The sequence below is a fragment of the Vicia villosa genome, linkage group LG1 (genome assembly GCF_029867415.1).
Source record: "Vicia villosa cultivar HV-30 ecotype Madison, WI linkage group LG1, Vvil1.0, whole genome shotgun sequence".
Taxonomy (NCBI): domain Eukaryota; kingdom Viridiplantae; phylum Streptophyta; class Magnoliopsida; order Fabales; family Fabaceae; genus Vicia; species Vicia villosa.
In genome coordinates, this window is record NC_081180.1 from 238,577,115 (window position 1) to 238,599,704 (window position 22,590).

Consider the following 22,590-nt stretch of genomic DNA (forward strand, 5'->3'; position numbering starts at 1 on the left):
AGGGAGGATTTGGTTTGTGTCTTTTAGGGTAATTCCATGATGACGAAACCCACTACAAGGCTTCGCACCACTTCCTTAATTTGTTTTAAATCTGATCATTTATTAGTGTTTTAAGTGTTTTTGATTGGTTTTTTTTAAGGGAATTTATTTGTGATTTAGATCATACAAAAAAGAGTTTTTTTTGAATATTTAGAGAACGCACATCAAGGCCTACACCTCAATCGTTTCTCTAAATAGCGGTTAAGAAATACACCGAGGCCTACGCCTCAATCATTTCTCTCCCGCTAAGTAGAAAAGAAATATACCGGGGCCTACACCCCAATCATTTCTTCCCTACCATGAAAAATAGTAGCGGTATGATCCTCATCGATATTTATTAGATTTTTTAAGGTTGAAAAAGAAAAGAAATGAGAAAGGGAACTAGCCTATTTTCTAATCTATGTTTATTCAAGAGAAATCTAAATCTAATGATCAATATAAATTGCATAAATGCAACAAAATAATAGGCAAAAACTATACAATTCATCAAGGAACATATAAAGCAAACATGAAAGGTTCAATTAAATTTCTACCCAAAATTATTTACAAAAAGAATCAAAGCAAAAAATACAAGTACACTATGAAAAAAAGATTTATTAAAGGTATTGAAAACAATTAAAAAAATCGACAAAAATTATGACAATTATTTACACATTCTAAAATACCTAAAAACAAATTTTTATGTATTTTATATTTGAGCTAAAAAGGAATTATGAGTTAAAAAGTAAGAGAAAACAAAATTAAAATTGAAAAAATAGAATCTAAACTTCAAGGGGGTGTGATAGTATTTTCTGATGAACTGAAATGGTGTTATGAAGATTCTGGGCCAGAAGCAGGGGGTGGGAACAACAATCTAGCGCTAAGGCCCAGTTCAGTAGCATATGGTGTATTAGCAGTTAGGAGGTGTGAATAAGGAAACGTGGAAGGCCCAAGCGCGTGGCCCAGAATGCTTCACAAAACAACCCAATCTTATTTCATTTCACTTTATTCTTCTTCAGCATGTGAGATTAATGTGTCATATGGTTTTTTATTGTTTGCAATGTAATACGCAGAACTAACATACACAACATCAATTGGTCAAATACATTTTAAGTGGAATAAGACAAAAAACCAGCATAAGCCAACCAGACTATGACATGTCACACTCATTGTAATAGAAAATTATGAAAAGAAAGAAAAACGTAAAAGAAAGGAGCAGCATGCATGTGTTACTCACGTGATCAGTACATGAGGTACTGTTCACCGTCTTCTCCGACGTACCAAAGCGGTAGTCACGACAGCATCGGCGCGGGAGCTCCCGGAAAATGAAAAACGAGACCTTGCTCCCACTCGGTTTTGCGCACTGAATACGAATCCGCCCTCCATTTCTTCATTAGATGCCTCTAAGCCCCTAACCGAGAGCAATCACAAAACCCCTAAACAACAAGAACTCTAACTAAACACAACTCTAAGCATAGCAACGTGATTCTTACAACGCATAGCAACCAAATATGTCTTCCCAGCGTTCAAACAAATCATCTCATCACAAAAATTGAGCAAGTTCAAGATTCAAACATACAAAGTAACATACGCAGCACCTGATTCATAAAACTCACTCGTGTGCTACCATCATTTTCATTAGGATTAGAAGGCGTACCTAAACGAGATCTTGAATTGATGGAAAGCAAATCTCCACTGCTTGTTCTTGAATCTTGCTTTGCACTGGTAACAACGTGATAAAAATGATGATGATTCTGACTAGATGATGAGATTCATGGAAGCCTGATGTAGATGAAGGCGTGGTGGTTGTTGCAGTGGTGATGATGAAGATTAAGAAGCAGTTACGAGTTTGTTGCAAGTTTGTTAGGATTCGTTGAAGAATATTGCAGAGATGAAGTCGCTATGGTGTTTAGATGAAGATAGAGATGAGGGAGAGAGAATCCAAGGGTGAGAAGAGAAGAGTGTGATGATTTTTATGGAGGTTTGAAGGGATGAGAATGGAGGTTGATGATTGAAGATGGTGGTGGTTAGAGGTGGAGGAGAGAGGTTGTTATGGTGGTTAGAAAACGGTTAGGGTTGTTGGAAGAAGATGAAGTGAGAGAGAAAAGGGAAGGGATGAGAGAATGACGAGAGGTTTGTGAAACTGAAAAGAAAAAAGTGAGTGTCTGTTAATTTGTGAAAGGCTTGGTTTCTTATATAGCATGAAGGTGTATGTGGCTTATGGTGGTATGCATTGCATTGAGCCCTCGTGCGTGCGGCAAGTTTTGGCCTGCTGCCTTCTCAAATGTAAGTTTTCAAGGGCACGACTTCAAGGCCTTATATCTTGCTCCACCTACAACCCAATCCCACGAATCTTATCTTGTTGGATAGAGGGCGTGGGATGGAGTACGTTGACATTTGAATGGACTTCATATGATGCTTGTACTAATTTGAAATTAGCTTTGAATTCAGCACGCCACATGTTCGATGAAACGTTCACGCGTGACCTAGCCTCCGGCCTAGGTTCTTGGCAATGCGTGTCTTGGCGAGGTCATGAGTTTGAGGCATCATATCTTCCAAACCACATACCCAAAATCAGTGATACTTTGCTCATTGTATAGAAGGCATAGAGGAGAATAGAATGATACCAAACTTAGACCAATTGGGTGCTTGTAGTTTTCTGAATATTGTCCCAAAGATGGTACCCCATGTGTTTGTTTAATTGCTGACGCGTGGCCTTGATTTTGGCCTGGGTTATGACTTGAATCAAATGAGTTTCTCAAGACTTCAAACCAATTTATCTTCTCAACCAAGCTTTAAATGAAAAAACTCTCAACTAGAGAATTGTAGTATGCCATGATCTGAACATTTTTATGTTGGGAACTTTCTGAAATAGGACCTTTTGACACGTGTGAATCAGGGCTGAAGTGGACTGCTCATCAAACTTTTTAATAACCAAAATTGTCCTAAGTATAAAACTTTCCTTTTTTATTATTTTTCTATTTTTGGCAACTTTTGTCAAACTCATGATTTTATCCATTCTTTGACTTTCCTTGACCGATTTTCTACCAAAAATCAATATTTGAGTGATTGACCTGATTTTGACCCAAAAGTCAACTGTTCCGATTTTTCTCCGATCTTAATGAAATTTTTGATTTATTAGCATCCAGTCAAATGAATATTTCCACAAGGTCAATATGAAATCTTCCCACTCATAGAATCAACTCCTGATTAAATGTTGACGAGAAAGTCGACTGATCGACTTTGGTCGAAGAAACCCTGATTGAGGTGATCAGGTGACTTGCAAGCTTGCACACTCCCATCAATGCCATGAACTGGAGAAAACCTTAATTTCAAGAGATCTTGAGTATAAGGATGACATCATCTGTTGAACTTCAAATCCCTTCTTCTGATCAAGTACCAATGATATGAATGTATGCAATGATATGACCTAGATGGATGTATGCTTATGGATTGTGAGCCAGATAAATGAGGGTATGACAAATTTGGGGTATGACAGACAGCAACTACCGGAACCGGAGACTCAACCACTGACTTAGATAGGCAACAACCATATTTATCGGGCCTCATCAATGGTCATAAATTAAAACCAAAAGTGCAAGAACACTACTAAAAGTACAAAAAGTGATACTCTAAAATAAAACCAAATTTGTGATTTGCAATTATATAAATGAAATGTAGATGCTGGTTGTGTTACATTTTTCTCTTGGTACATGAGAAACTTTAGATTGTCAACACCAAAATTATCTTAGATAACTATGGTCAAGTACAATCTAAAGACAGACTAGCTTAGGAAGCCAAAAGAGTGTTGGAGTAATTTTCAGAGTATAAAATGTTCTTATATGATAGATATAGAACTACTAAGCTGATATTAGAGAATTTTTATTCCTATTATAGCTTTCAAGGTCAAATAAAACAAACTCCTTAAAAATATTTTCTATACTATATGTAAAAAGCGCTGCTATTATGACTGACAGTCATGGCAATAATTGTACCTGGATTCTCAAACATATCATGGCAAGGAAAACTGATATTGGAAGAATTGAGAATTGTTGGAACAACATGAGGAATCAGAGGAAATTTAGCATGATGAAGGTTTATAATCTCTTGATTGAGGATGATAATAGGGTTGATTGGTACCATATGATGGCTCATAATTTTGCAAGGCCTAGAGCAAAAGTGATCCTTTGGCTTGTTTGTCAAAATCGATTTCTAACCAAAGCTAGAATGAAAAATATGGGAATGCTGTAGAATACCATTTGTGATATGTGTAAAGAGGATGATGAAGATCTTGATCATCTAATGTTCAAGTGTAAGGGTACATTCACTATTTGGCAAGAGATTTTGAAGTGGCTGGATATGAAGATGGATCACAATATTGACATGGCTTGGATTAAAAGGAAATCTAAAGGGAAAGGTTGGCCAAATGCTCTATTAAAAGCTGCTACAACAGAAGTCCTTTATGGAATTTGGATGTATAGAAACTCTATGATTTTTGGTAATAAGAGGTCTTATAGAGATACTCAATGTGTCATTAGGAATATAATAGATTCTATAGTCTATAGAGGGTGGATGAAATCCAAGTATAGAAACCACATTGTTAATATTCTCATGTAAATATGGTCAACTTATATGGCTTCATAGCCTTGCTTTGTAATAGCTCTTTGAAATGAATAAAATCTTTTATTTTAAAAAAAAAGCGCTTCTATATGTCCCCTTTAGGCAACGCTTTGACTTAAAAGCGTTTTCTTATGCACCACTTTAGAAAGCGCTTTGGAAAGTACCCCTTTAGCAACGCTTTCCCACTTTAGGCAGCGTTTTCCCCACTCCAGACAACACTTTTCTCTTTAGCGCTGTCAAATGTTCACTAAATTTTTTAAATATAAGACTTATTTTCACTTATAGAAAGTGCTATCCAATATATACACTAAATTTTCACCATATTTTACACCAAATTTTCACCACATTTTGCACCAAATTTGGTAGCTTCAATCCAATAATTATGCACCAAATTTGCATATACAAAAAATTTAAATATATATAATAGATGATATATACAACAACAACTTGAAAATTGATGATACTACTAGAAAATTCTAAAATGCTAAATTTATGTTAAATCTACATATTACTATCTTCGAGAATTTCTAAAAAACAACAACAATGAACTTGTTAGCTCTATCTTCTACAGCTGCACCTATAACCTGAAACAAAACCAAAAGATCAAAATTCATACCATGATAAAACAAAATTTTATTCGAATTTATACTCAAAACTCGAAAGCTATATTCAAAATTCTCATCAATGAAAGAAAGACAATATACCTTATAAAATTCTCAACTCCATAATGAATTGACACCATTCTTCCATAAGTTCATCCAATTGATCTTTTGAGTAATGAGCACACTTGAATTCTTCAAAGTACTACATAATAATATAACATAGTATGTGATTTAGTTAAAATACTATGCCATTTTATGAGAAATATTAAAATAATTCCTAAGTTAGAAATCCATACCGTGGATGGAATCTCTATTCGATCCAAAAGAAGAGTTTCTTTCATAAACCTCAAGATGAAATAACCGCAATCTATACCATTACGCTGAGGAGGACACTACACATGGAAAGAAAATACAGATATATATCAGGAAATATCCCTTAACTTGTTTTATCAAGTATCATCACTAATATAATTAAAATTGTGAAAATATACTTGCACTCTGATCCACGTAATGTTGTTGGCTCTACTCTTTGGTACTTGAATATCTCTTTGTGATCGAAAAGCTTGTAGAACGCTATAATAAAATATAAACGACTTTTTAGATTGTCAACACCAAAATTATCTTAAATACACTATAGTCAAGTACAATCTATAGACAGACTAACTTAAGAGCCGAAAGAGTGTTGAAGTAATTTTCAGAGTATAAATTTTTTTTATATGATAGATATAGAACTGCTAAGCTAATATTAGAGAATTATGATTCCTATTATAACATTCGAGGTCAAATAAAACAAACTCCTTAAAAATATTTTCTATACTATAGACAGCATACCTTATATGTTTAATCAAGGAAATCATAGTTGATATAATTGTGATTTCTTGAATCTTGTTAAAATAATCACATGCCATCCTCCTACAAGTTTCTACCGCCTGAAATCTTCAACACATGTTAGTGAATGTGTCAATAATGAAAAAGAAAATCAGCCTTTAAGAACAAACTAAAGATCACCGGAAATTGTGGATCAATTTCTCGTAAATAAAACATTGGAAGAGAAAGAATAGATCATAGATGAAAGATTACCTTTACATGGAAATAAATGAAGGAGTGAATTATGCAGAGAAGTAAGTGGGGAGAGCTTAGATCTAGAATCTATTGTTGGGTTTATTTGGGAATGCTGTAGAATACCATTTGTGATATGTGTAAAGAGGATGATGAAGATCTTGATCATCTAATGTTCAAGTGTAAGGGTACATTCACTATTTGGCAAGAGATTTTGAAGTGGCTGGATATGAAGATGGATCACAATATTGACATGGCTTGGATTAAAAGGAAATCTAAAGGGAAAGGTTGGCCAAATGCTCTATTAAAAGCTGCTACAACAGAAGTCCTTTATGGAATTTGGATGTATAGAAACTCTATGATTTTTGGTAATAAGAGGTCTTATAGAGATACTCAATGTGTCATTAGGAATATAATAGATTCTATAGTCTATAGAGGGTGGATGAAATCCAAGTATAGAAACCACATTGTTAATATTCTCATGTAAATATGGTCAACTTATATGGCTTCATAGCCTTGCTTTGTAATAGCTCTTTGAAATGAATAAAATCTTTTATTTTAAAAAAAAAGCGCTTCTATATGTCCCCTTTAGGCAGCGCTTTGACTTAAAAGCGTTTTCTTATGCACCACTTTAGAAAGCGCTTTGGAAAGTACCCCTTTAGCAACGCTTTCCCACTTTAGGCAGCGTTTTCCCCACTCCAGACAACACTTTTCTCTTTAGCGCTGTCAAATGTTCACTAAAATTTTTAAATATAAGACTTATTTTCACTTATAGAAAGTGCTATCCAATATATACACTAAATTTTCACCATATTTTACACCAAATTTTCACCACATTTTGCACCAAATTTGGTAGCTTCAATCCAATAATTATGCACCAAATTTGCATATACAAAAAATTTAAATATATATAATAGATGATATATACAACAACAACTTGAAAATTGATGATACTACTAGAAAATTCTAAAATGCTAAATTTATGTTAAATCTACATATTACTATCTTCAAGAATTTCTAAAAAACAACAACAATGAACTTGTTAGCTCTATCTTCTACAGCTGCACCTATAACCTGAAACAAAACCAAAAGATCAAAATTCATACCATGATAAAACAAAATTTTATTCGAATTTATACTCAAAACTCGAAAGCTATATTCAAAATTCTCATCAATGAAAGAAAGACAATATACCTTATAAAATTCTCAACTCCATAATGAATTGACACCATTCTTCCATAAGTTCATCCAATTGATCTTTTGAGTAATGAGCACACTTGAATTCTTCAAAGTACTACATAATAATATAACATAGTATGTGATTTAGTTAAAATACTATGCCATTTTATGAGAAATATTAAAATAATTCCTAAGTTAGAAATCCATACCGTGGATGGAATCTCTATTCGATCCAAAAGAAGAGTTTCTTTCATAAACCTCAAGATGAAATAACCGCAATCTATACCATTACGCTGAGGAGGACACTACACATGGAAAGAAAATACAGATATATATCAGGAAATATCCCTTAACTTGTTTTATCAAGTATCATCACTAATATAATTAAAATTGTGAAAATATACTTGCACTCTGATCCACGTAATGTTGTTGGCTCTACTCTTTGGTACTTGAATATCTCTTTGTGATCGAAAAGCTTGTAGAACGCTATAATAAAATATAAACGACTTTTTAGATTGTCAACACCAAAATTATCTTAAATACACTATAGTCAAGTACAATCTATAGACAGACTAACTTAAGAGCCGAAAGAGTGTTGAAGTAATTTTCAGAGTATAAATTTTTTTTATATGATAGATATAGAACTGCTAAGCTAATATTAGAGAATTATGATTCCTATTATAACATTCGAGGTCAAATAAAACAAACTCCTTAAAAATATTTTCTATACTATAGACAGCATACCTTATATGTTTAATCAAGGAAATCATAGTTGATATAATTGTGATTTCTTGAATCTTGTTAAAATAATCACATGCCATCCTCCTACAAGTTTCTACCGCCTGAAATCTTCAACACATGTTAGTGAATGTGTCAATAATGAAAAAGAAAATCAGCCTTTAAGAACAAACTAAAGATCACCGGAAATTGTGGATCAATTTCTCGTAAATAAAACATTGGAAGAGAAAGAATAGATCATAGATGAAAGATTACCTTTACATGGAAATAAATGAAGGAGTGAATTATGCAGAGAAGTAAGTGGGGAGAGCTTAGATCTAGAATCTATTGTTGGGTTTATTTGGGAATGCTGTAGAATACCATTTGTGATATGTGTAAAGAGGATGATGAAGATCTTGATCATCTAATGTTCAAGTGTAAGGGTACATTCACTATTTGGCAAGAGATTTTTAAGTGGCTGGATATGAAGATGGATCACAATATTGACATGGCTTGGATTAAAAGGAAATCTAAAGGGAAAGGTTGGCCAAATGCTCTATTAAAAGCTGCTACAACAGAAGTCCTTTATGGAATTTGGATGTATAGAAACTCTATGATTTTTGGTAATAAGAGGTCTTATAGAGATACTCAATGTGTCATTAGGAATATAATAGATTCTATAGTCTATAGAGGGTGGATGAAATCCAAGTATAGAAACCACATTGTTAATATTCTCATGTAAATATGGTCAACTTATATGGCTTCATAGCCTTGCTTTGTAATAGCTCTTTGAAATGAATAAAATCTTTTATTTTAAAAAAAAAGCGCTTCTATATGTCCCCTTTAGGCAGCGCTTTGACTTAAAAGCGTTTTCTTATGCACCACTTTAGAAAGCGCTTTGGAAAGTACCCCTTTAGCAACGCTTTCCCACTTTAGGCAGCGTTTTCCCCACTCCAGACAACACTTTTCTCTTTAGCGCTGTCAAATGTTCACTAAAATTTTTAAATATAAGACTTATTTTCACTTATAGAAAGTGCTATCCAATATATACACTAAATTTTCACAATATTTTACACCAAATTTTCACCACATTTTGCACCAAATTTGGTAGCTTCAATCCAATAATTATGCACCAAATTTGCATATACAAAAAATTTAAATATATATAATAGATGATATATACAACAACAACTTGAAAATTGATGATACTACTTGAAAATTCTAAAATGCTAAATTTATGTTAAATCTACATATTACTATCTTCGAGAATTTCTAAAAAACAACAACAATGAACTTGTTAGCTCTATCTTCTACAGCTGCACCTATAACCTGAAACAAAACCAAAAGATCAAAATTCATACCATGATAAAACAAAATTTTATTCGAATTTATACTCAAAACTCGAAAGCTATATTCAAAATTCTCATCAATGAAAGAAAGACAATATACCTTATAAAATTCTCAACTCCATAATGAATTGACACCATTCTTCCATAAGTTCATCCAATTGATCTTTTGAGTAATGAGCACACTTGAATTCTTCAAAGTACTACATAATAATATAACATAGTATGTGATTTAGTTAAAATACTATGCCGTTTTATGAGAAATATTAAAATAATTCCTAAGTTAGAAATCCATACCGTGGATGGAATCTCTATTCGATCCAAAAGAAGAGTTTCTTTCATAAACCTCAAGATGAAATAACCGCAATCTATACCATTACGCTGAGGAGGACACTACACATGGAAAGAAAATACAGATATATATCAGGAAATATCCCTTAACTTGTTTTATCAAGTATCATCACTAATATAATTAAAATTGTGAAAATATACTTGCACTCTGATCCACGTAATGTTGTTGGCTCTACTCTTTGGTACTTGAATATCTCTTTGTGATCGAAAAGCTTGTAGAACGCTATAATAAAATATAAACGACTTTTTAGATTGTCAACACCAAAATTATCTTAAATACACTATAGTCAAGTACAATCTATAGACAGACTAACTTAAGAGCCGAAAGAGTGTTGAAGTAATTTTCAGAGTATAAATTTTTTTTATATGATAGATATAGAACTGCTAAGCTAATATTAGAGAATTATGATTCCTATTATAACATTCGAGGTCAAATAAAACAAACTCCTTAAAAATATTTTCTATACTATAGACAGCATACCTTATATGTTTAATCAAGGAAATCATAGTTGATATAATTGTGATTTCTTGAATCTTGTTAAAATAATCACATGCCATCCTCCTACAAGTTTCTACCGCCTAAAATCTTCAACACATGTTAGTGAATGTGTCAATAATGAAAAAGAAAATCAGCCTTTAAGAACAAACTAAAGATCACCGGAAATTGTGGATCAATTTCTCGTAAATAAAACATTGGAAGAGAAAGAATAGATCATAGATGAAAGATTACCTTTACATGGAAATAAATGAAGGAGTGAATTATGCAGAGAAGTAAGTGGGGAGAGCTTAGATCTAGAATCTATTGTTGGGTTTATTTGGGAATGCTGTAGAATACCATTTGTGATATGTGTAAAGAGGATGATGAAGATCTTGATCATCTAATGTTCAAGTGTAAGGGTACATTCACTATTTGGCAAGAGATTTTTAAGTGGCTGGATATGAAGATGGATCACAATATTGACATGGCTTGGATTAAAAGGAAATCTAAAGGGAAAGGTTGGCCAAATGCTCTATTAAAAGCTGCTACAACAGAAGTCCTTTATGGAATTTGGATGTATAGAAACTCTATGATTTTTGGTAATAAGAGGTCTTATAGAGATACTCAATGTGTCATTAGGAATATAATAGATTCTATAGTCTATAGAGGGTGGATGAAATCCAAGTATAGAAACCACATTGTTAATATTCTCATGTAAATATGGTCAACTTATATGGCTTCATAGCCTTGCTTTGTAATAGCTCTTTGAAATGAATAAAATCTTTTATTTTAAAAAAAAAGCGCTTCTATATGTCCCCTTTAGGCAGCGCTTTGACTTAAAAGCGTTTTCTTATGCACCACTTTAGAAAGCGCTTTGGAAAGTACCCCTTTAGCAACGCTTTCCCACTTTAGGCAGCGTTTTCCCCACTCCAGACAACACTTTTCTCTTTAGCGCTGTCAAATGTTCACTAAATTTTTTAAATATAAGACTTATTTTCACTTATAGAAAGTGCTATCCAATATATACACTAAATTTTCACCATATTTTACACCAAATTTTCACCACATTTTGCACCAAATTTGGTAGCTTCAATCCAATAATTATGCACCAAATTTGCATATACAAAAAATTTAAATATATATAATAGATGATATATACAACAACAACTTGAAAATTGATGATACTACTAGAAAATTCTAAAATGCTAAATTTATGTTAAATCTACATATTACTATCTTCGAGAATTTCTAAAAAACAACAACAATGAACTTGTTAGCTCTATCTTCTACAGCTGCACCTATAACCTGAAACAAAACCAAAAGATCAAAATTCATACCATGATAAAACAAAATTTTATTTGAATTTATACTCAAAACTCGAAATCTATATTCAAAATTCTCATCAATGAAAGAAAGACAATATACCTTATAAAATTCTCAACTCCATAATGAATTGACACCATTCTTCCATAAGTTCATCCAATTGATCTTTTGAGTAATGAGCACACTTGAATTCTTCAAAGTACTACATAATAATATAACATAGTATGTGATTTAGTTAAAATACTATGCCATTTTATGAGAAATATTAAAATAATTCCAAAGTTAGAAATCCATACCGTGGATGGAATCTCTATTTGATCCAAAAGAAGAGTTTCTTTCATAAACCTCAAGATGAAATAACCGCAATCTATACCATTACGCTGAGGAGGACACTACACATGGAAAGAAAATACAGATATATATCAGGAAATATCCCTTAACTTGTTTTATCAAGTATCATCACTAATATAATTAAAATTGTGAAAATATACTTGCACTCTGATCCACGTAATGTTGTTGGCTCTACTCTTTGGTACTTGAATATCTCTTTGTGATCGAAAAGCTTGTAGAACGCTATAATAAAATATAAACGACTTTTTAGATTGTCAACACCAAAATTTTCTTAAATACACTATAGTCAAGTACAATCTATAGACAGACTAACTTAAGAGCCGAAAGAGTGTTGAAGTAATTTTCAGAGTATAAATTTTTTTTATATGATAGATATAGAACTGCTAAGCTAATATTAGAGAATTATGATTCCTATTATAACATTCGAGGTCAAATAAAACAAACTCCTTAAAAATATTTTCTATACTATAGACAGCATACCTTATATGTTTAATCAAGGAAATCATAGTTGATATAATTGTGATTTCTTGAATCTTGTTAAAATAATCACATGCCATCCTCCTACAAGTTTCTACCGCCTGAAATCTTCAACACATGTTAGTGAATGTGTCAATAATGAAAAAGAAAATCAGCCTTTAAGAACAAACTAAAGATCACCGGAAATTGTGGATCAATTTCTCGTAAATAAAACATTGGAAGAGAAAGAATAGATCATAGATGAAAGATTACCTTTACATGGAAATAAATGAAGGAGTGAATTATGCAGAGAAGTAAGTGGGGAGAGCTTAGATCTAGAATCTATTGTTGGGTTTATTTGGGAATGCTGTAGAATACCATTTGTGATATGTGTAAAGAGGATGATGAAGATCTTGATCATCTAATGTTCAAGTGTAAGGGTACATTCACTATTTGGCAAGAGATTTTTAAGTGGCTGGATATGAAGATGGATCACAATATTGACATGGCTTGGATTAAAAGGAAATCTAAAGGGAAAGGTTGGCCAAATGCTCTATTAAAAGCTGCTACAACAGAAGTCCTTTATGGAATTTGGATGTATAGAAACTCTATGATTTTTGGTAATAAGAGGTCTTATAGAGATACTCAATGTGTCATTAGGAATATAATAGATTCTATAGTCTATAGAGGGTGGATGAAATCCAAGTATAGAAACCACATTGTTAATATTCTCATGTAAATATGGTCAACTTATATGGCTTCATAGCCTTGCTTTGTAATAGCTCTTTGAAATGAATAAAATCTTTTATTTTAAAAAAAAAGCGCTTCTATATGTCCCCTTTAGGCAGCGCTTTGACTTAAAAGCGTTTTCTTATGCACCACTTTAGAAAGCGCTTTGGAAAGTACCCCTTTAGCAACGCTTTCCCACTTTAGGCAGCGTTTTCCCCACTCCAGACAACACTTTTCTCTTTAGCGCTGTCAAATGTTCACTAAAATTTTTAAATATAAGACTTATTTTCACTTATAGAAAGTGCTATCCAATATATACACTAAATTTTCACCATATTTTACACCAAATTTTCACCACATTTTGCACCAAATTTGGTAGCTTCAATCCAATAATTATGCACCAAATTTGCATATACAAAAAATTTAAATATATATAATAGATGATATATACAACAACAACTTGAAAATTGATGATACTACTAGAAAATTCTAAAATGCTAAATTTATGTTAAATCTACATATTACTATCTTCGAGAATTTCTAAAAAACAACAACAATGAACTTGTTAGCTCTATCTTCTACAGCTGCACCTATAACCTGAAACAAAACCAAAAGATCAAAATTCATACCATGATAAAACAAAATTTTATTCGAATTTATACTCAAAACTCGAAAGCTATATTCAAAATTCTCATCAATGAAAGAAAGACAATATACCTTATAAAATTCTCAACTCCATAATGAATTGACACCATTCTTCCATAAGTTCATCCAATTGATCTTTTGAGTAATGAGCACACTTGAATTCTTCAAAGTACTACATAATAATATAACATAGTATGTGATTTAGTTAAAATACTATGCCATTTTATGAGAAATATTAAAATAATTCCTAAGTTAGAAATCCATACCGTGGATGGAATCTCTATTCGATCCAAAAGAAGAGTTTCTTTCATAAACCTCAAGATGAAATAACCGCAATCTATACCATTACGCTGAGGAGGACACTACACATGGAAAGAAAATACAGATATATATATCAGGAAATATCCCTTAACTTGTTTTATCAAGTATCATCACTAATATAATTAAAATTGTGAAAATATACTTGCACTCTGATCCACGTAATGTTGTTGGCTCTACTCTTTGGTACTTGAATATCTCTTTGTGATCGAAAAGCTTGTAGAACGCTATAATAAAATATAAACGACTTTTTAGATTGTCAACACCAAAATTATCTTAAATACACTATAGTCAAGTACAATCTATAGACAGACTAACTTAAGAGCCGAAAGAGTGTTGAAGTAATTTTCAGAGTATAAATTTTTTTTATATGATAGATATAGAACTGCTAAGCTAATATTAGAGAATTATGATTCCTATTATAACATTCGAGGTCAAATAAAACAAACTCCTTAAAAATATTTTCTATACTATAGACAGCATACCTTATATGTTTCATCAAGGAAATCATAGTTGATATAATTGTGATTTCTTGAATCTTGTTAAAATAATCACATGCCATCCTCCTACAAGTTTCTACCGCCTGAAATCTTCAACACATGTTAGTGAATGTGTCAATAATGAAAAAGAAAATCAGCCTTTAAGAACAAACTAAAGATCACCGGAAATTGTGGATCAATTTCTCGTAAATAAAATATTGGAAGAGAAAGAATAGATCATAGATGAAAGATTACCTTTACATGGAAATAAATGAAGGAGTGAATTATGCAGAGAAGTAAGTGGGGAGAGCTTAGATCTAGAATCTATTGTTGGGTTTATTTGGTTGTGTTGTACAACTAGCTTCTCTGGTTGAGTTTAATTGTGTTTCATTGGTTAATTTAACTCACTCATTCACTATGTACGGTAAAGTTACACAACCTTTTTTAAATGGATAGATAAGAATTTGTTTTTATTTTATTTTTGTTGTTTCGATTCATTTCATGTTTCCAAATTAATACATAAATGTCACTGTTTTTTTTATAACAAACTATAAAAAAGTATTTTGATATTTTTAAATGCATACAAAATATATTAAAATAAATTATTAATCTATTTATTATATTTAAAAATAAGCTAATATTATTTAGGCTTAAATTCACTTTTGGTCCCCCTAATTTAAAGTTTTTTTAAGTTTTAGTCTCTCTATTTTAAAAATCAGTTTTTTGGTCCCTAAATTTTACTTCTTATGGGATTTCCACGGTCTCCCTCCATTTGGCAATCTCATTAATGACGTGGCATAGATACAGTACCTCCACATCATATTTAATGAATATTTTAATTTAAAATATTTTATTTTAGTTTTAAAAAGCAATTTTAATTAAAATAAAATTTTTAAAAAACTTTTTAATATAAACCAAGGAATACATGAACATGAACCCTAGTTCCTCTTTTAAAATCAAACACAAAAACCAGCAAGCCGACTCAAATAATGATTGATTTGTGATGCTACTTTGTGAATCTACTTCATAATGGTTAATTTCAACTTGTTGAGGTTTTACAAAAAGAGCTACCCCAATATTTGAATTATTGATTTGAAAATCAAAGGTTGAACCACCAAATAAGATTAGAGTAAAGTAATTCATATCCAAAAGATAAGTAAGTGAACAACTCTTTATAAGGTTCACGTTCAATCTTTCTTGTCCATCCTTATTTACTACTGTAGAATCATTAAATTGAAGTGTTGAATAGTCCTCGTTTTTGCAGGGATGTTTTTCCCATGTGTTTCTTCTTATAGATCCTACTAAAAACCCAGTCATCAGCACATACGAAAAAAAAACAAATTAAATATAGTTCAATAAACTCTTGAAATTTGGAAAGTAACAAACAAATATTACGAATAGTTTAAGGTTTGAAGGACTTTCTCGTTTGATTTTAAGGAAGAAGAAGAAGACAACTTGCGGCTTGTTGGTTTCAAAAGAGGAACTAGGTTATGTTCATGAGTTTCTAGGTTTGTATTAAAAAACCATTTTAAAATTATTATTTGAATTAAAATTGTTTCTTAAAACTAAAATAAATACTTTGAATTAAAATATTTATTAAATATGATGTGGCTCTCCTATATCTATGCCACGTCATTAATGAGATTGTCATATGGAGGGGACCATGAAAATTCCCAAAGAAGTAAAGTTCAGGACCAAAAAACAGGTTTTAAAACGGAGGGACTAAAACTTACAAAACTTATAATTAGGGGGACCAAAAATACATTTAAGTCTATTATTTAATCGACTGTATTTAAGAATGATTACTTTAAATTTATTATTTCTCTTTTTAAAAAAATTAAATCAAATTGAAAATAAATTTAAAACTTGAATTGACCCAAATTTTTAATTAATTAAAGATTATAAGTTTGAGAGATTTAATCAAAATACATTGGACTTCAAACTAAAATTCCAAAATTCTAAAAATAAATAAGAAAAATAAAATTTTAATATTATTAGTTGATAACTATGAGAATTGGTACAAGTAAATGAAGAGTGTTTTCTGTTATCAAGATATTTGGGATGTTGGGAAAGAAGTGGTAGCACCAGTTGCAGAAAACGCAATGGATGAACAAAAAGCTGCACATAAGAATTGGAGAAGAAGAATTATAGGGCTCTCTTTATAATTCATCAATGTCTGAGTCGAGATAATTTTAAAAAATTTAGTTATGTAAAATATGCAAAAGAAGCTTGGAAGATTTTAGAAAAGTCTTTTGGAGCATCATCGACAACCAAGTGTCATGGAGAAAATAGTTCTATAATAATGAAGCAAGTCCTCGGGAGAATGTTGCTCATTTACTTATGAGATACATGATTTTTATGGTAGCTCTTTGTAGGATCCTTTGGGTTGTTTGTACATAAATTCTTCAAATTGTCTTTTCAAATTTGTTGTCTTAACTATAGCTTTATCTGCACGAGCATTAGCTAATGCAACCTCTACGTGCTTTAGAAGCCTCGGCTTTAGCCGTCTCAATGGCTCTGCTATCCGCTTCTCTATTCGGGTTTGAAACGGTCACTTATGTCACGTAAGACACTCCATATTGCACGTTAACTGCCATTCGGGCAGTTCCGTAACACCGGCCTTGTGACTTACCGCCGGCAACTTCTTTCCATAATTGTAGCTTTTCTGACCCATCCATATTATTATCATTTTGTGTGGCTTGTATCAAACGAGACATATAATCTTCCTGTACAAGATAAGATAATAATCAGTACAAACATGTCATGCTACAAGTTTGCATATATAATCAATCCACCAGCCATAGTTCAAATAAACCATCCATTTACCTAAGGCTGCTATAACATGAACTAGTTCCTAATTCAAACATTGCATCAACCAACGTTGCATTCATAACTCTAAACAACTCACTCACGAACCACTCATATTTAAGTAACACATTAAACCATGCCAATTCAAAGTTTTTCCACTACAAAAAAAAACTCAAGTTTGTCAGGTGAAAACCACCATGCAAATGCAAATATCACCCTACAATGCACCAGTTACGAGGTGATACGCTCACCCTGCAAAAACGTTAGTTGCAACTTTTTGCAAGGGGATTCGCACCCCGAAACTTTGCCAAGTTTAAAGCACTCCGTAAACACACTTTCCAATAGTTACAGACAACTACGTTCCATGTGACATTCACCTAGCAAAATTTGAATATTCAAAAACTTGCATGGTGAAATTCACCTGACAAATATTTTGAGATACCATGTTAAATGCACAACGCAAACAGTAACGTATATAATAAAAAATATATATATTTATATTATTCTAAATATTAAAATTAATATTTAGAAAAATATAAATATAATAAATCATTTAAATTAAAAAAATTTAAAATACTAAATTTATAATAAATTCTAAATATTTAAATTCATACTCATTAATATAAAGAAAATCATACTTAATATAAAGAAATTCATAATTAATCCAAAATATTTAAATTCAAAATAATATTCACTCTGGATCTGAGACGTCCGCGTTATTTTCGTTTTCTTCATCATTCTCGTCTACCACTCCTTGGTTACCAACTGCTCCAAATCCACCACCACCATATTGTTGTTGAAATAATTGTTGCATTTGTTGTATTTATTGTTGCATTTGTTGTTGCATTTGTTGTTGTATTTGTTGTTGCACTTGTTGTTGAATTTGTTGTTGGTGTAAGCATTATTTTCTCTTGTGAAAGTCTCAATGCTTCCTCCAACTCCATCTTTTTTTTTCTCAATGTTTCATTTTCACACACTGCTTCACTCTGAGCTAGTTGTCTAACTGTTTCAATTATTTCAGGAGTTACTGTCGGAGGACGTGAAGACCCTTCCCCGTCTGCAATTCTCCTAAATAAAGAATGTAACAGCCCGATTTTATTAGATATTTTATTTATTAGCTTATTTGTATGTTTTATTAATTATTTGTTTATTTAATTATTATGTGGTATTACTAGTTAAATGAAATATCTAATCATATGCATATTTGTGTTTTATGATTTAATTAGGTTATTAGTAGTATACTATCTATTGGGCCTAATTAATAATTGGATGGGTGGGTAATAACATAACTAAGCCCATTAAGAGAAAGATAGTAAGAAGAGAAAACTAGGGTTTTAGAGATAACACAATTTGGGGAAAAGAAGAGAAGAGAGGAGATAGGACAAGAGGAGAGGAATTGTAGATTTCTTGAAGTTAGAAGGAGAAATTCAAGAGGTAAGGGTTTGAATACAAGTTCTTGTAGAATCTATGATTGGGTAATGTGTGTTGTTGTGATTATCTCTTTATCTTTACCATTTCATGGAAACATAGAAAAGTTAGGGTTTATGAACAAATGCATGAATTTATGATTTGAAATGTGTTTTAATTGATGTTTGATGATGTTATGATGTTAGAAGATCCATAATATGTGTTATATTTGTGGTTATAACATGTATTCTATTGTTGTTCGTGATGGTTGGTGTTTTTCAACTTGATTTGGTCGGGTTTAGGGGGTTTGGGATGAAATTCGTATGCTGTTTTCTGTGATTTGAGATTTTCTAAAATCGCCTGTTCACGCCGCGAACTTTATTGGCGCCGCGAACTGCTTGGCAGAAACTCAGGAAGATTTAATTCACTCAGTTCGCGCCGCGAACTTTTTTGGCGCCGCGAACCCTGCTGTATGCAGAATTTTCCAAACTTTGAAATGTCATAACTTTTGATCCGTAACTCCTTTTTAGGTGCCGTTTGAAGCATATTGAAGCTTAAATAATTGTCTATATGATAGAATAGAATAGATTGGCACTTCATTAATTAATTATGATGATAACTGGGAATAACATTTACCTATATGTGTATGTTATGGATGAATTGTGCATGATCAATGTTCATGGATGTATTATGTGATATAATAACCGTGAATTATGTGATTGATTTCTAAATGCTAGTTGATGTGGAATAGTTTAAATTGGGTGTTAATATATGGATAACATGTGATTACTTATGTGTGCATTATGAATTAATGACTTGTGGTTAATATTAATAGATGTGTTAAGTGATATGATATCCATGATATGTTGGAATGAATATATGTATTTATATGTACTATTTGAATGTATCTTGTTGATGATGATCATTTAAATGTGTATGTATCGAGATGTGGATTGAATAAATGATAATGCTAGACTTGAATACATGTGATTGATTGATGTGTGTTAGTTGATGCATTGTTTGGAAGAGAAGTCATGTTGTGTAATGTTGTGTAAAGTTGTAAAGATGTGATTGCTTAGTTTAAGAGATAGAGAGATCGTCTTAAATGCATGAGTATTATTTTGTTGCACACGTACACAAGCATGAGTCTTTGAAAATGGCAATGTTGGGTAATCTCGCGAAGGTTATTTACTTGTCCCAAACCTAACGAGTATGGGGTTTGAAAGCTTAACGAGTATGGGGCTTTGAGGTGGTTATCTAGTCTAGAGAGAATGACAATCGGCATGACCGAAAATGATAACGGAGGGATCCACATGCATATCGCATAGAGTCACACTTGAGTCGCACGTGTCGGTGTGAAATGTTATTGTTGGTGTGATTTATGTGACATGAATTGTGTGGAATGATGTTGATAGATATGCATATATGTGGATTTGGTGATTCATTTGATATGAATTGTTGTTGTGTTATGAATGTGATATATGTGATTTGGAACACATGTGATATAGATGTGAATTTATATGTATTAATGATATATGTATATATATGTGGATATGTGAATCATGTTTGATCACTTAGAATTGAATGAGCTATGTTGTATGACATGACCATGTGAATCTTGATTAATTGCATATGATGCATGTTTATGGGGAGAGTGATGAATTCTTGAAATGTATTCTTATTGTATTTTACATTTCCCATTATTATGTTTTCTACAAGAAGTTGAATTCTCACCCTTCTGTTTGAGTGTTATCCTTTGTTGGTAACGTGCAGGTTTCGTGGATAGTGACGCTTCGAAGGAGACTTAGCGTCGAGATTTAGATCTCTAGTAGGGTGTCGTGACTAAGTAGTCACTTGTGCTCTGGTCATATGTAACACATGGGAGTTGGGTTTTATGTTTTTATGACTCGATATTATGAGATATTTGTTTACTCATATTGTATTCGTATTTGAATATGTTATTTTGGTTAATGTGTGGCCTTGAGTCAAGATGTTGAGACATGGTGGATGATGTATGGGAATCATCCTATTTTACCATTTATTTGATGAGATGATTATTCCGCTGAGGTTTGCATGTTGTTTTAAAATCTCGTGTTATTTGGAAATGACCATTGGATGTTTAAAAAATAAAATATTTGTTCTATTTTGAAATGTGTGTAACGCCCTCGTGAGATGCATGCTTCTTTACTCTGATTTACGCAAATATATGCCTTATTTGTTTAGTATAGAATTGAGGGTGTTACAAAGAACACTTATCCCCTTTTGTGTAGTTGACAGCTAAAGGTCCAGTAGCATAAATTTTTTCATTTCTATTATTTCCCTAACTTGCTTTCAACCACAAATATTGATCAATAGCTAGATCAAGAGGATGTCGCCCCCGTGGACCACCTAACTCAAGATGTTTAGCTAAAAACTCCACCTTCAACCTCTGGTACTCCTCCTACACATATGTAAATAAATTAAATGAAATAATAGAGTTTAGGCAATTTATTCAAATAAAAAATATAGGTGAAGGCAATTAAATGAAATAAAAATATAGGCAATTTTTATAAAAACATTGATTTAATGCCACTAATGGAAGGGTGCTCTACATATACGTTAGGAGTCTATGGTGTCAGTAAAAACAAAAAGTAACTTTTATAAAAAAAAATAGTTCATAATTTTATCTCCTAATTAATGAATATCAACGAGTATGACCATTTTGATGGTGCTAATTTATTTAGCCAAGTTTAATTCAACTTAATACCTTCTAAACAAATACTTGAAAAAACACTTATGATTTGGAATAATAACAATACATTGTAGTAACAGAACAAGCCAAAGATGCAACACAAACAAACACAGAACTGCACCCACTGATACAAACAGACTAACCATAAACTCCACATGCAACCCCTACACCAACCACTATAACAGAATAACAACCAGATATAATGATACAGGCGTAAAAAAGCAACACAACACAGATGATAAAAACGGACAGATAAGGGAATCTCGGGTACAGACGATAACGGACGATGCAAAGTATTGATTATGTACACATGTACCGTTATGGGTCAATATTGACTATTTTTAAGGCGGAAAAGGTATGGTGCCTTTCCAATAGTTCAGGCTGTGGGATCAATCAAATGGGCCAAACAATGACACATGTACAATTAAAGAAACATAATTAAAGAAAAACAAGCTTCTCTTTCTTATCCCACACCCACACCAGTCAGGACCCATCACGTAGGTGTCGCAAGAGCTTGCTCGACGCAGTTTGAGTTTTCTCGCCGCCATTAATACTTTTCTCCACCCCTTTGATGGTAAAACATACCATTTTAGTTAAGAAAAACAAAGCAACATAAATTGTTGACAAGGGAGCGGTTACCCAGAAAGTTGAGAACGATGGTACACGGAAGGGGTTTGGAAATGAAACAAACATTAATTGCAAAGAGTATTTAGGGGATAAATCAAACAACTTTTTCAGATCTACACAACTATTCATATGTTATTTCTATGAACACGTTAAGTAGAGTAGGGGAAGAGCAACAACTGGTTTGCGTGAAGAGTAATACAAACAAGAAAGTAGAGATGGTGGGGCCTGCTGGACTATTCGTTCTGAATAATTCTTTTACTAATTCTCCTTCTAAACATGAAGAGTTGGCGGTGGTGAAGCATCATGAAGAGGTCACGGAGAGAGAACGTGGTAATACATTGGAGAA

At 32.2% G+C, this 22,590-nt stretch overlaps 5 protein-coding genes and 1 long non-coding RNA gene across 7 annotated transcripts; 1 reads left to right on the forward strand and 5 right to left on the reverse strand.

Annotated features, from left to right (window-relative positions):
- The first annotated feature begins 4,032 nt into the window (after window positions 1-4,032).
- LOC131597192 (uncharacterized) lies at window positions 4,033-4,635 on the forward strand. The gene is made up of 2 exons (XM_058869903.1): window positions 4,033-4,212; window positions 4,270-4,635. Exons 1-2 carry the CDS (start codon window positions 4,033-4,035, stop codon window positions 4,633-4,635), a joined length of 546 nt encoding a protein of 181 aa, XP_058725886.1.
- Window positions 4,636-5,012: 377 nt separating this feature from the next.
- Window positions 5,013-6,254, reverse strand: LOC131624114 (uncharacterized). Its single transcript, XM_058895101.1, has 5 exons — window positions 6,072-6,254; window positions 5,732-5,813; window positions 5,537-5,632; window positions 5,343-5,442; window positions 5,013-5,222 (listed from the first exon to the last, which is right to left on the reverse strand). The coding sequence occupies exons 1-4, from the start codon at window positions 6,146-6,148 to the stop codon at window positions 5,344-5,346; spliced, it is 354 nt and encodes a 117-aa protein (XP_058751084.1). The 5' UTR covers window positions 6,149-6,254; the 3' UTR covers window positions 5,013-5,222; window position 5,343.
- A 1,055-nt stretch (window positions 6,255-7,309) lies between these two features.
- Window positions 7,310-8,418, reverse strand: LOC131624125 (uncharacterized). Its single transcript, XM_058895107.1, has 5 exons — window positions 8,223-8,418; window positions 7,883-7,964; window positions 7,688-7,783; window positions 7,494-7,593; window positions 7,310-7,373 (listed from the first exon to the last, which is right to left on the reverse strand). Exons 1-4 carry the CDS (start codon window positions 8,297-8,299, stop codon window positions 7,495-7,497), a joined length of 354 nt encoding a protein of 117 aa, XP_058751090.1. The 5' UTR covers window positions 8,300-8,418; the 3' UTR covers window positions 7,310-7,373; window position 7,494.
- Window positions 8,419-9,424: 1,006 nt separating this feature from the next.
- On the reverse strand, window positions 9,425-10,465 carry LOC131624133 (uncharacterized). The gene is made up of 5 exons (XM_058895114.1): window positions 10,374-10,465; window positions 10,034-10,115; window positions 9,839-9,934; window positions 9,645-9,744; window positions 9,425-9,524 (listed from the first exon to the last, which is right to left on the reverse strand). The coding sequence occupies exons 1-4, from the start codon at window positions 10,448-10,450 to the stop codon at window positions 9,646-9,648; spliced, it is 354 nt and encodes a 117-aa protein (XP_058751097.1). The 5' UTR covers window positions 10,451-10,465; the 3' UTR covers window positions 9,425-9,524; window position 9,645.
- A 1,075-nt stretch (window positions 10,466-11,540) lies between these two features.
- On the reverse strand, window positions 11,541-12,822 carry LOC131624141 (uncharacterized). The gene is made up of 5 exons (XM_058895121.1): window positions 12,525-12,822; window positions 12,185-12,266; window positions 11,990-12,085; window positions 11,796-11,895; window positions 11,541-11,675 (listed from the first exon to the last, which is right to left on the reverse strand). Exons 1-4 carry the CDS (start codon window positions 12,599-12,601, stop codon window positions 11,797-11,799), a joined length of 354 nt encoding a protein of 117 aa, XP_058751104.1. The 5' UTR covers window positions 12,602-12,822; the 3' UTR covers window positions 11,541-11,675; window position 11,796.
- Window positions 12,823-13,615: 793 nt separating this feature from the next.
- On the reverse strand, window positions 13,616-15,033 carry LOC131624151 (uncharacterized). Of its 2 annotated transcripts, none has more exons than XR_009290474.1 (6): window positions 14,927-15,033; window positions 14,678-14,775; window positions 14,338-14,419; window positions 14,141-14,236; window positions 13,947-14,046; window positions 13,616-13,826 (listed from the first exon to the last, which is right to left on the reverse strand). It is a non-coding gene; the product is annotated as an uncharacterized LOC131624151 (long non-coding RNA). The 2 variants fall into 2 exon arrangements; XR_009290478.1 differs by having other exon boundaries at window positions 14,678-14,782; window positions 14,927-15,029.
- Between the last annotated feature and the right edge of the window lie 7,557 nt (window positions 15,034-22,590).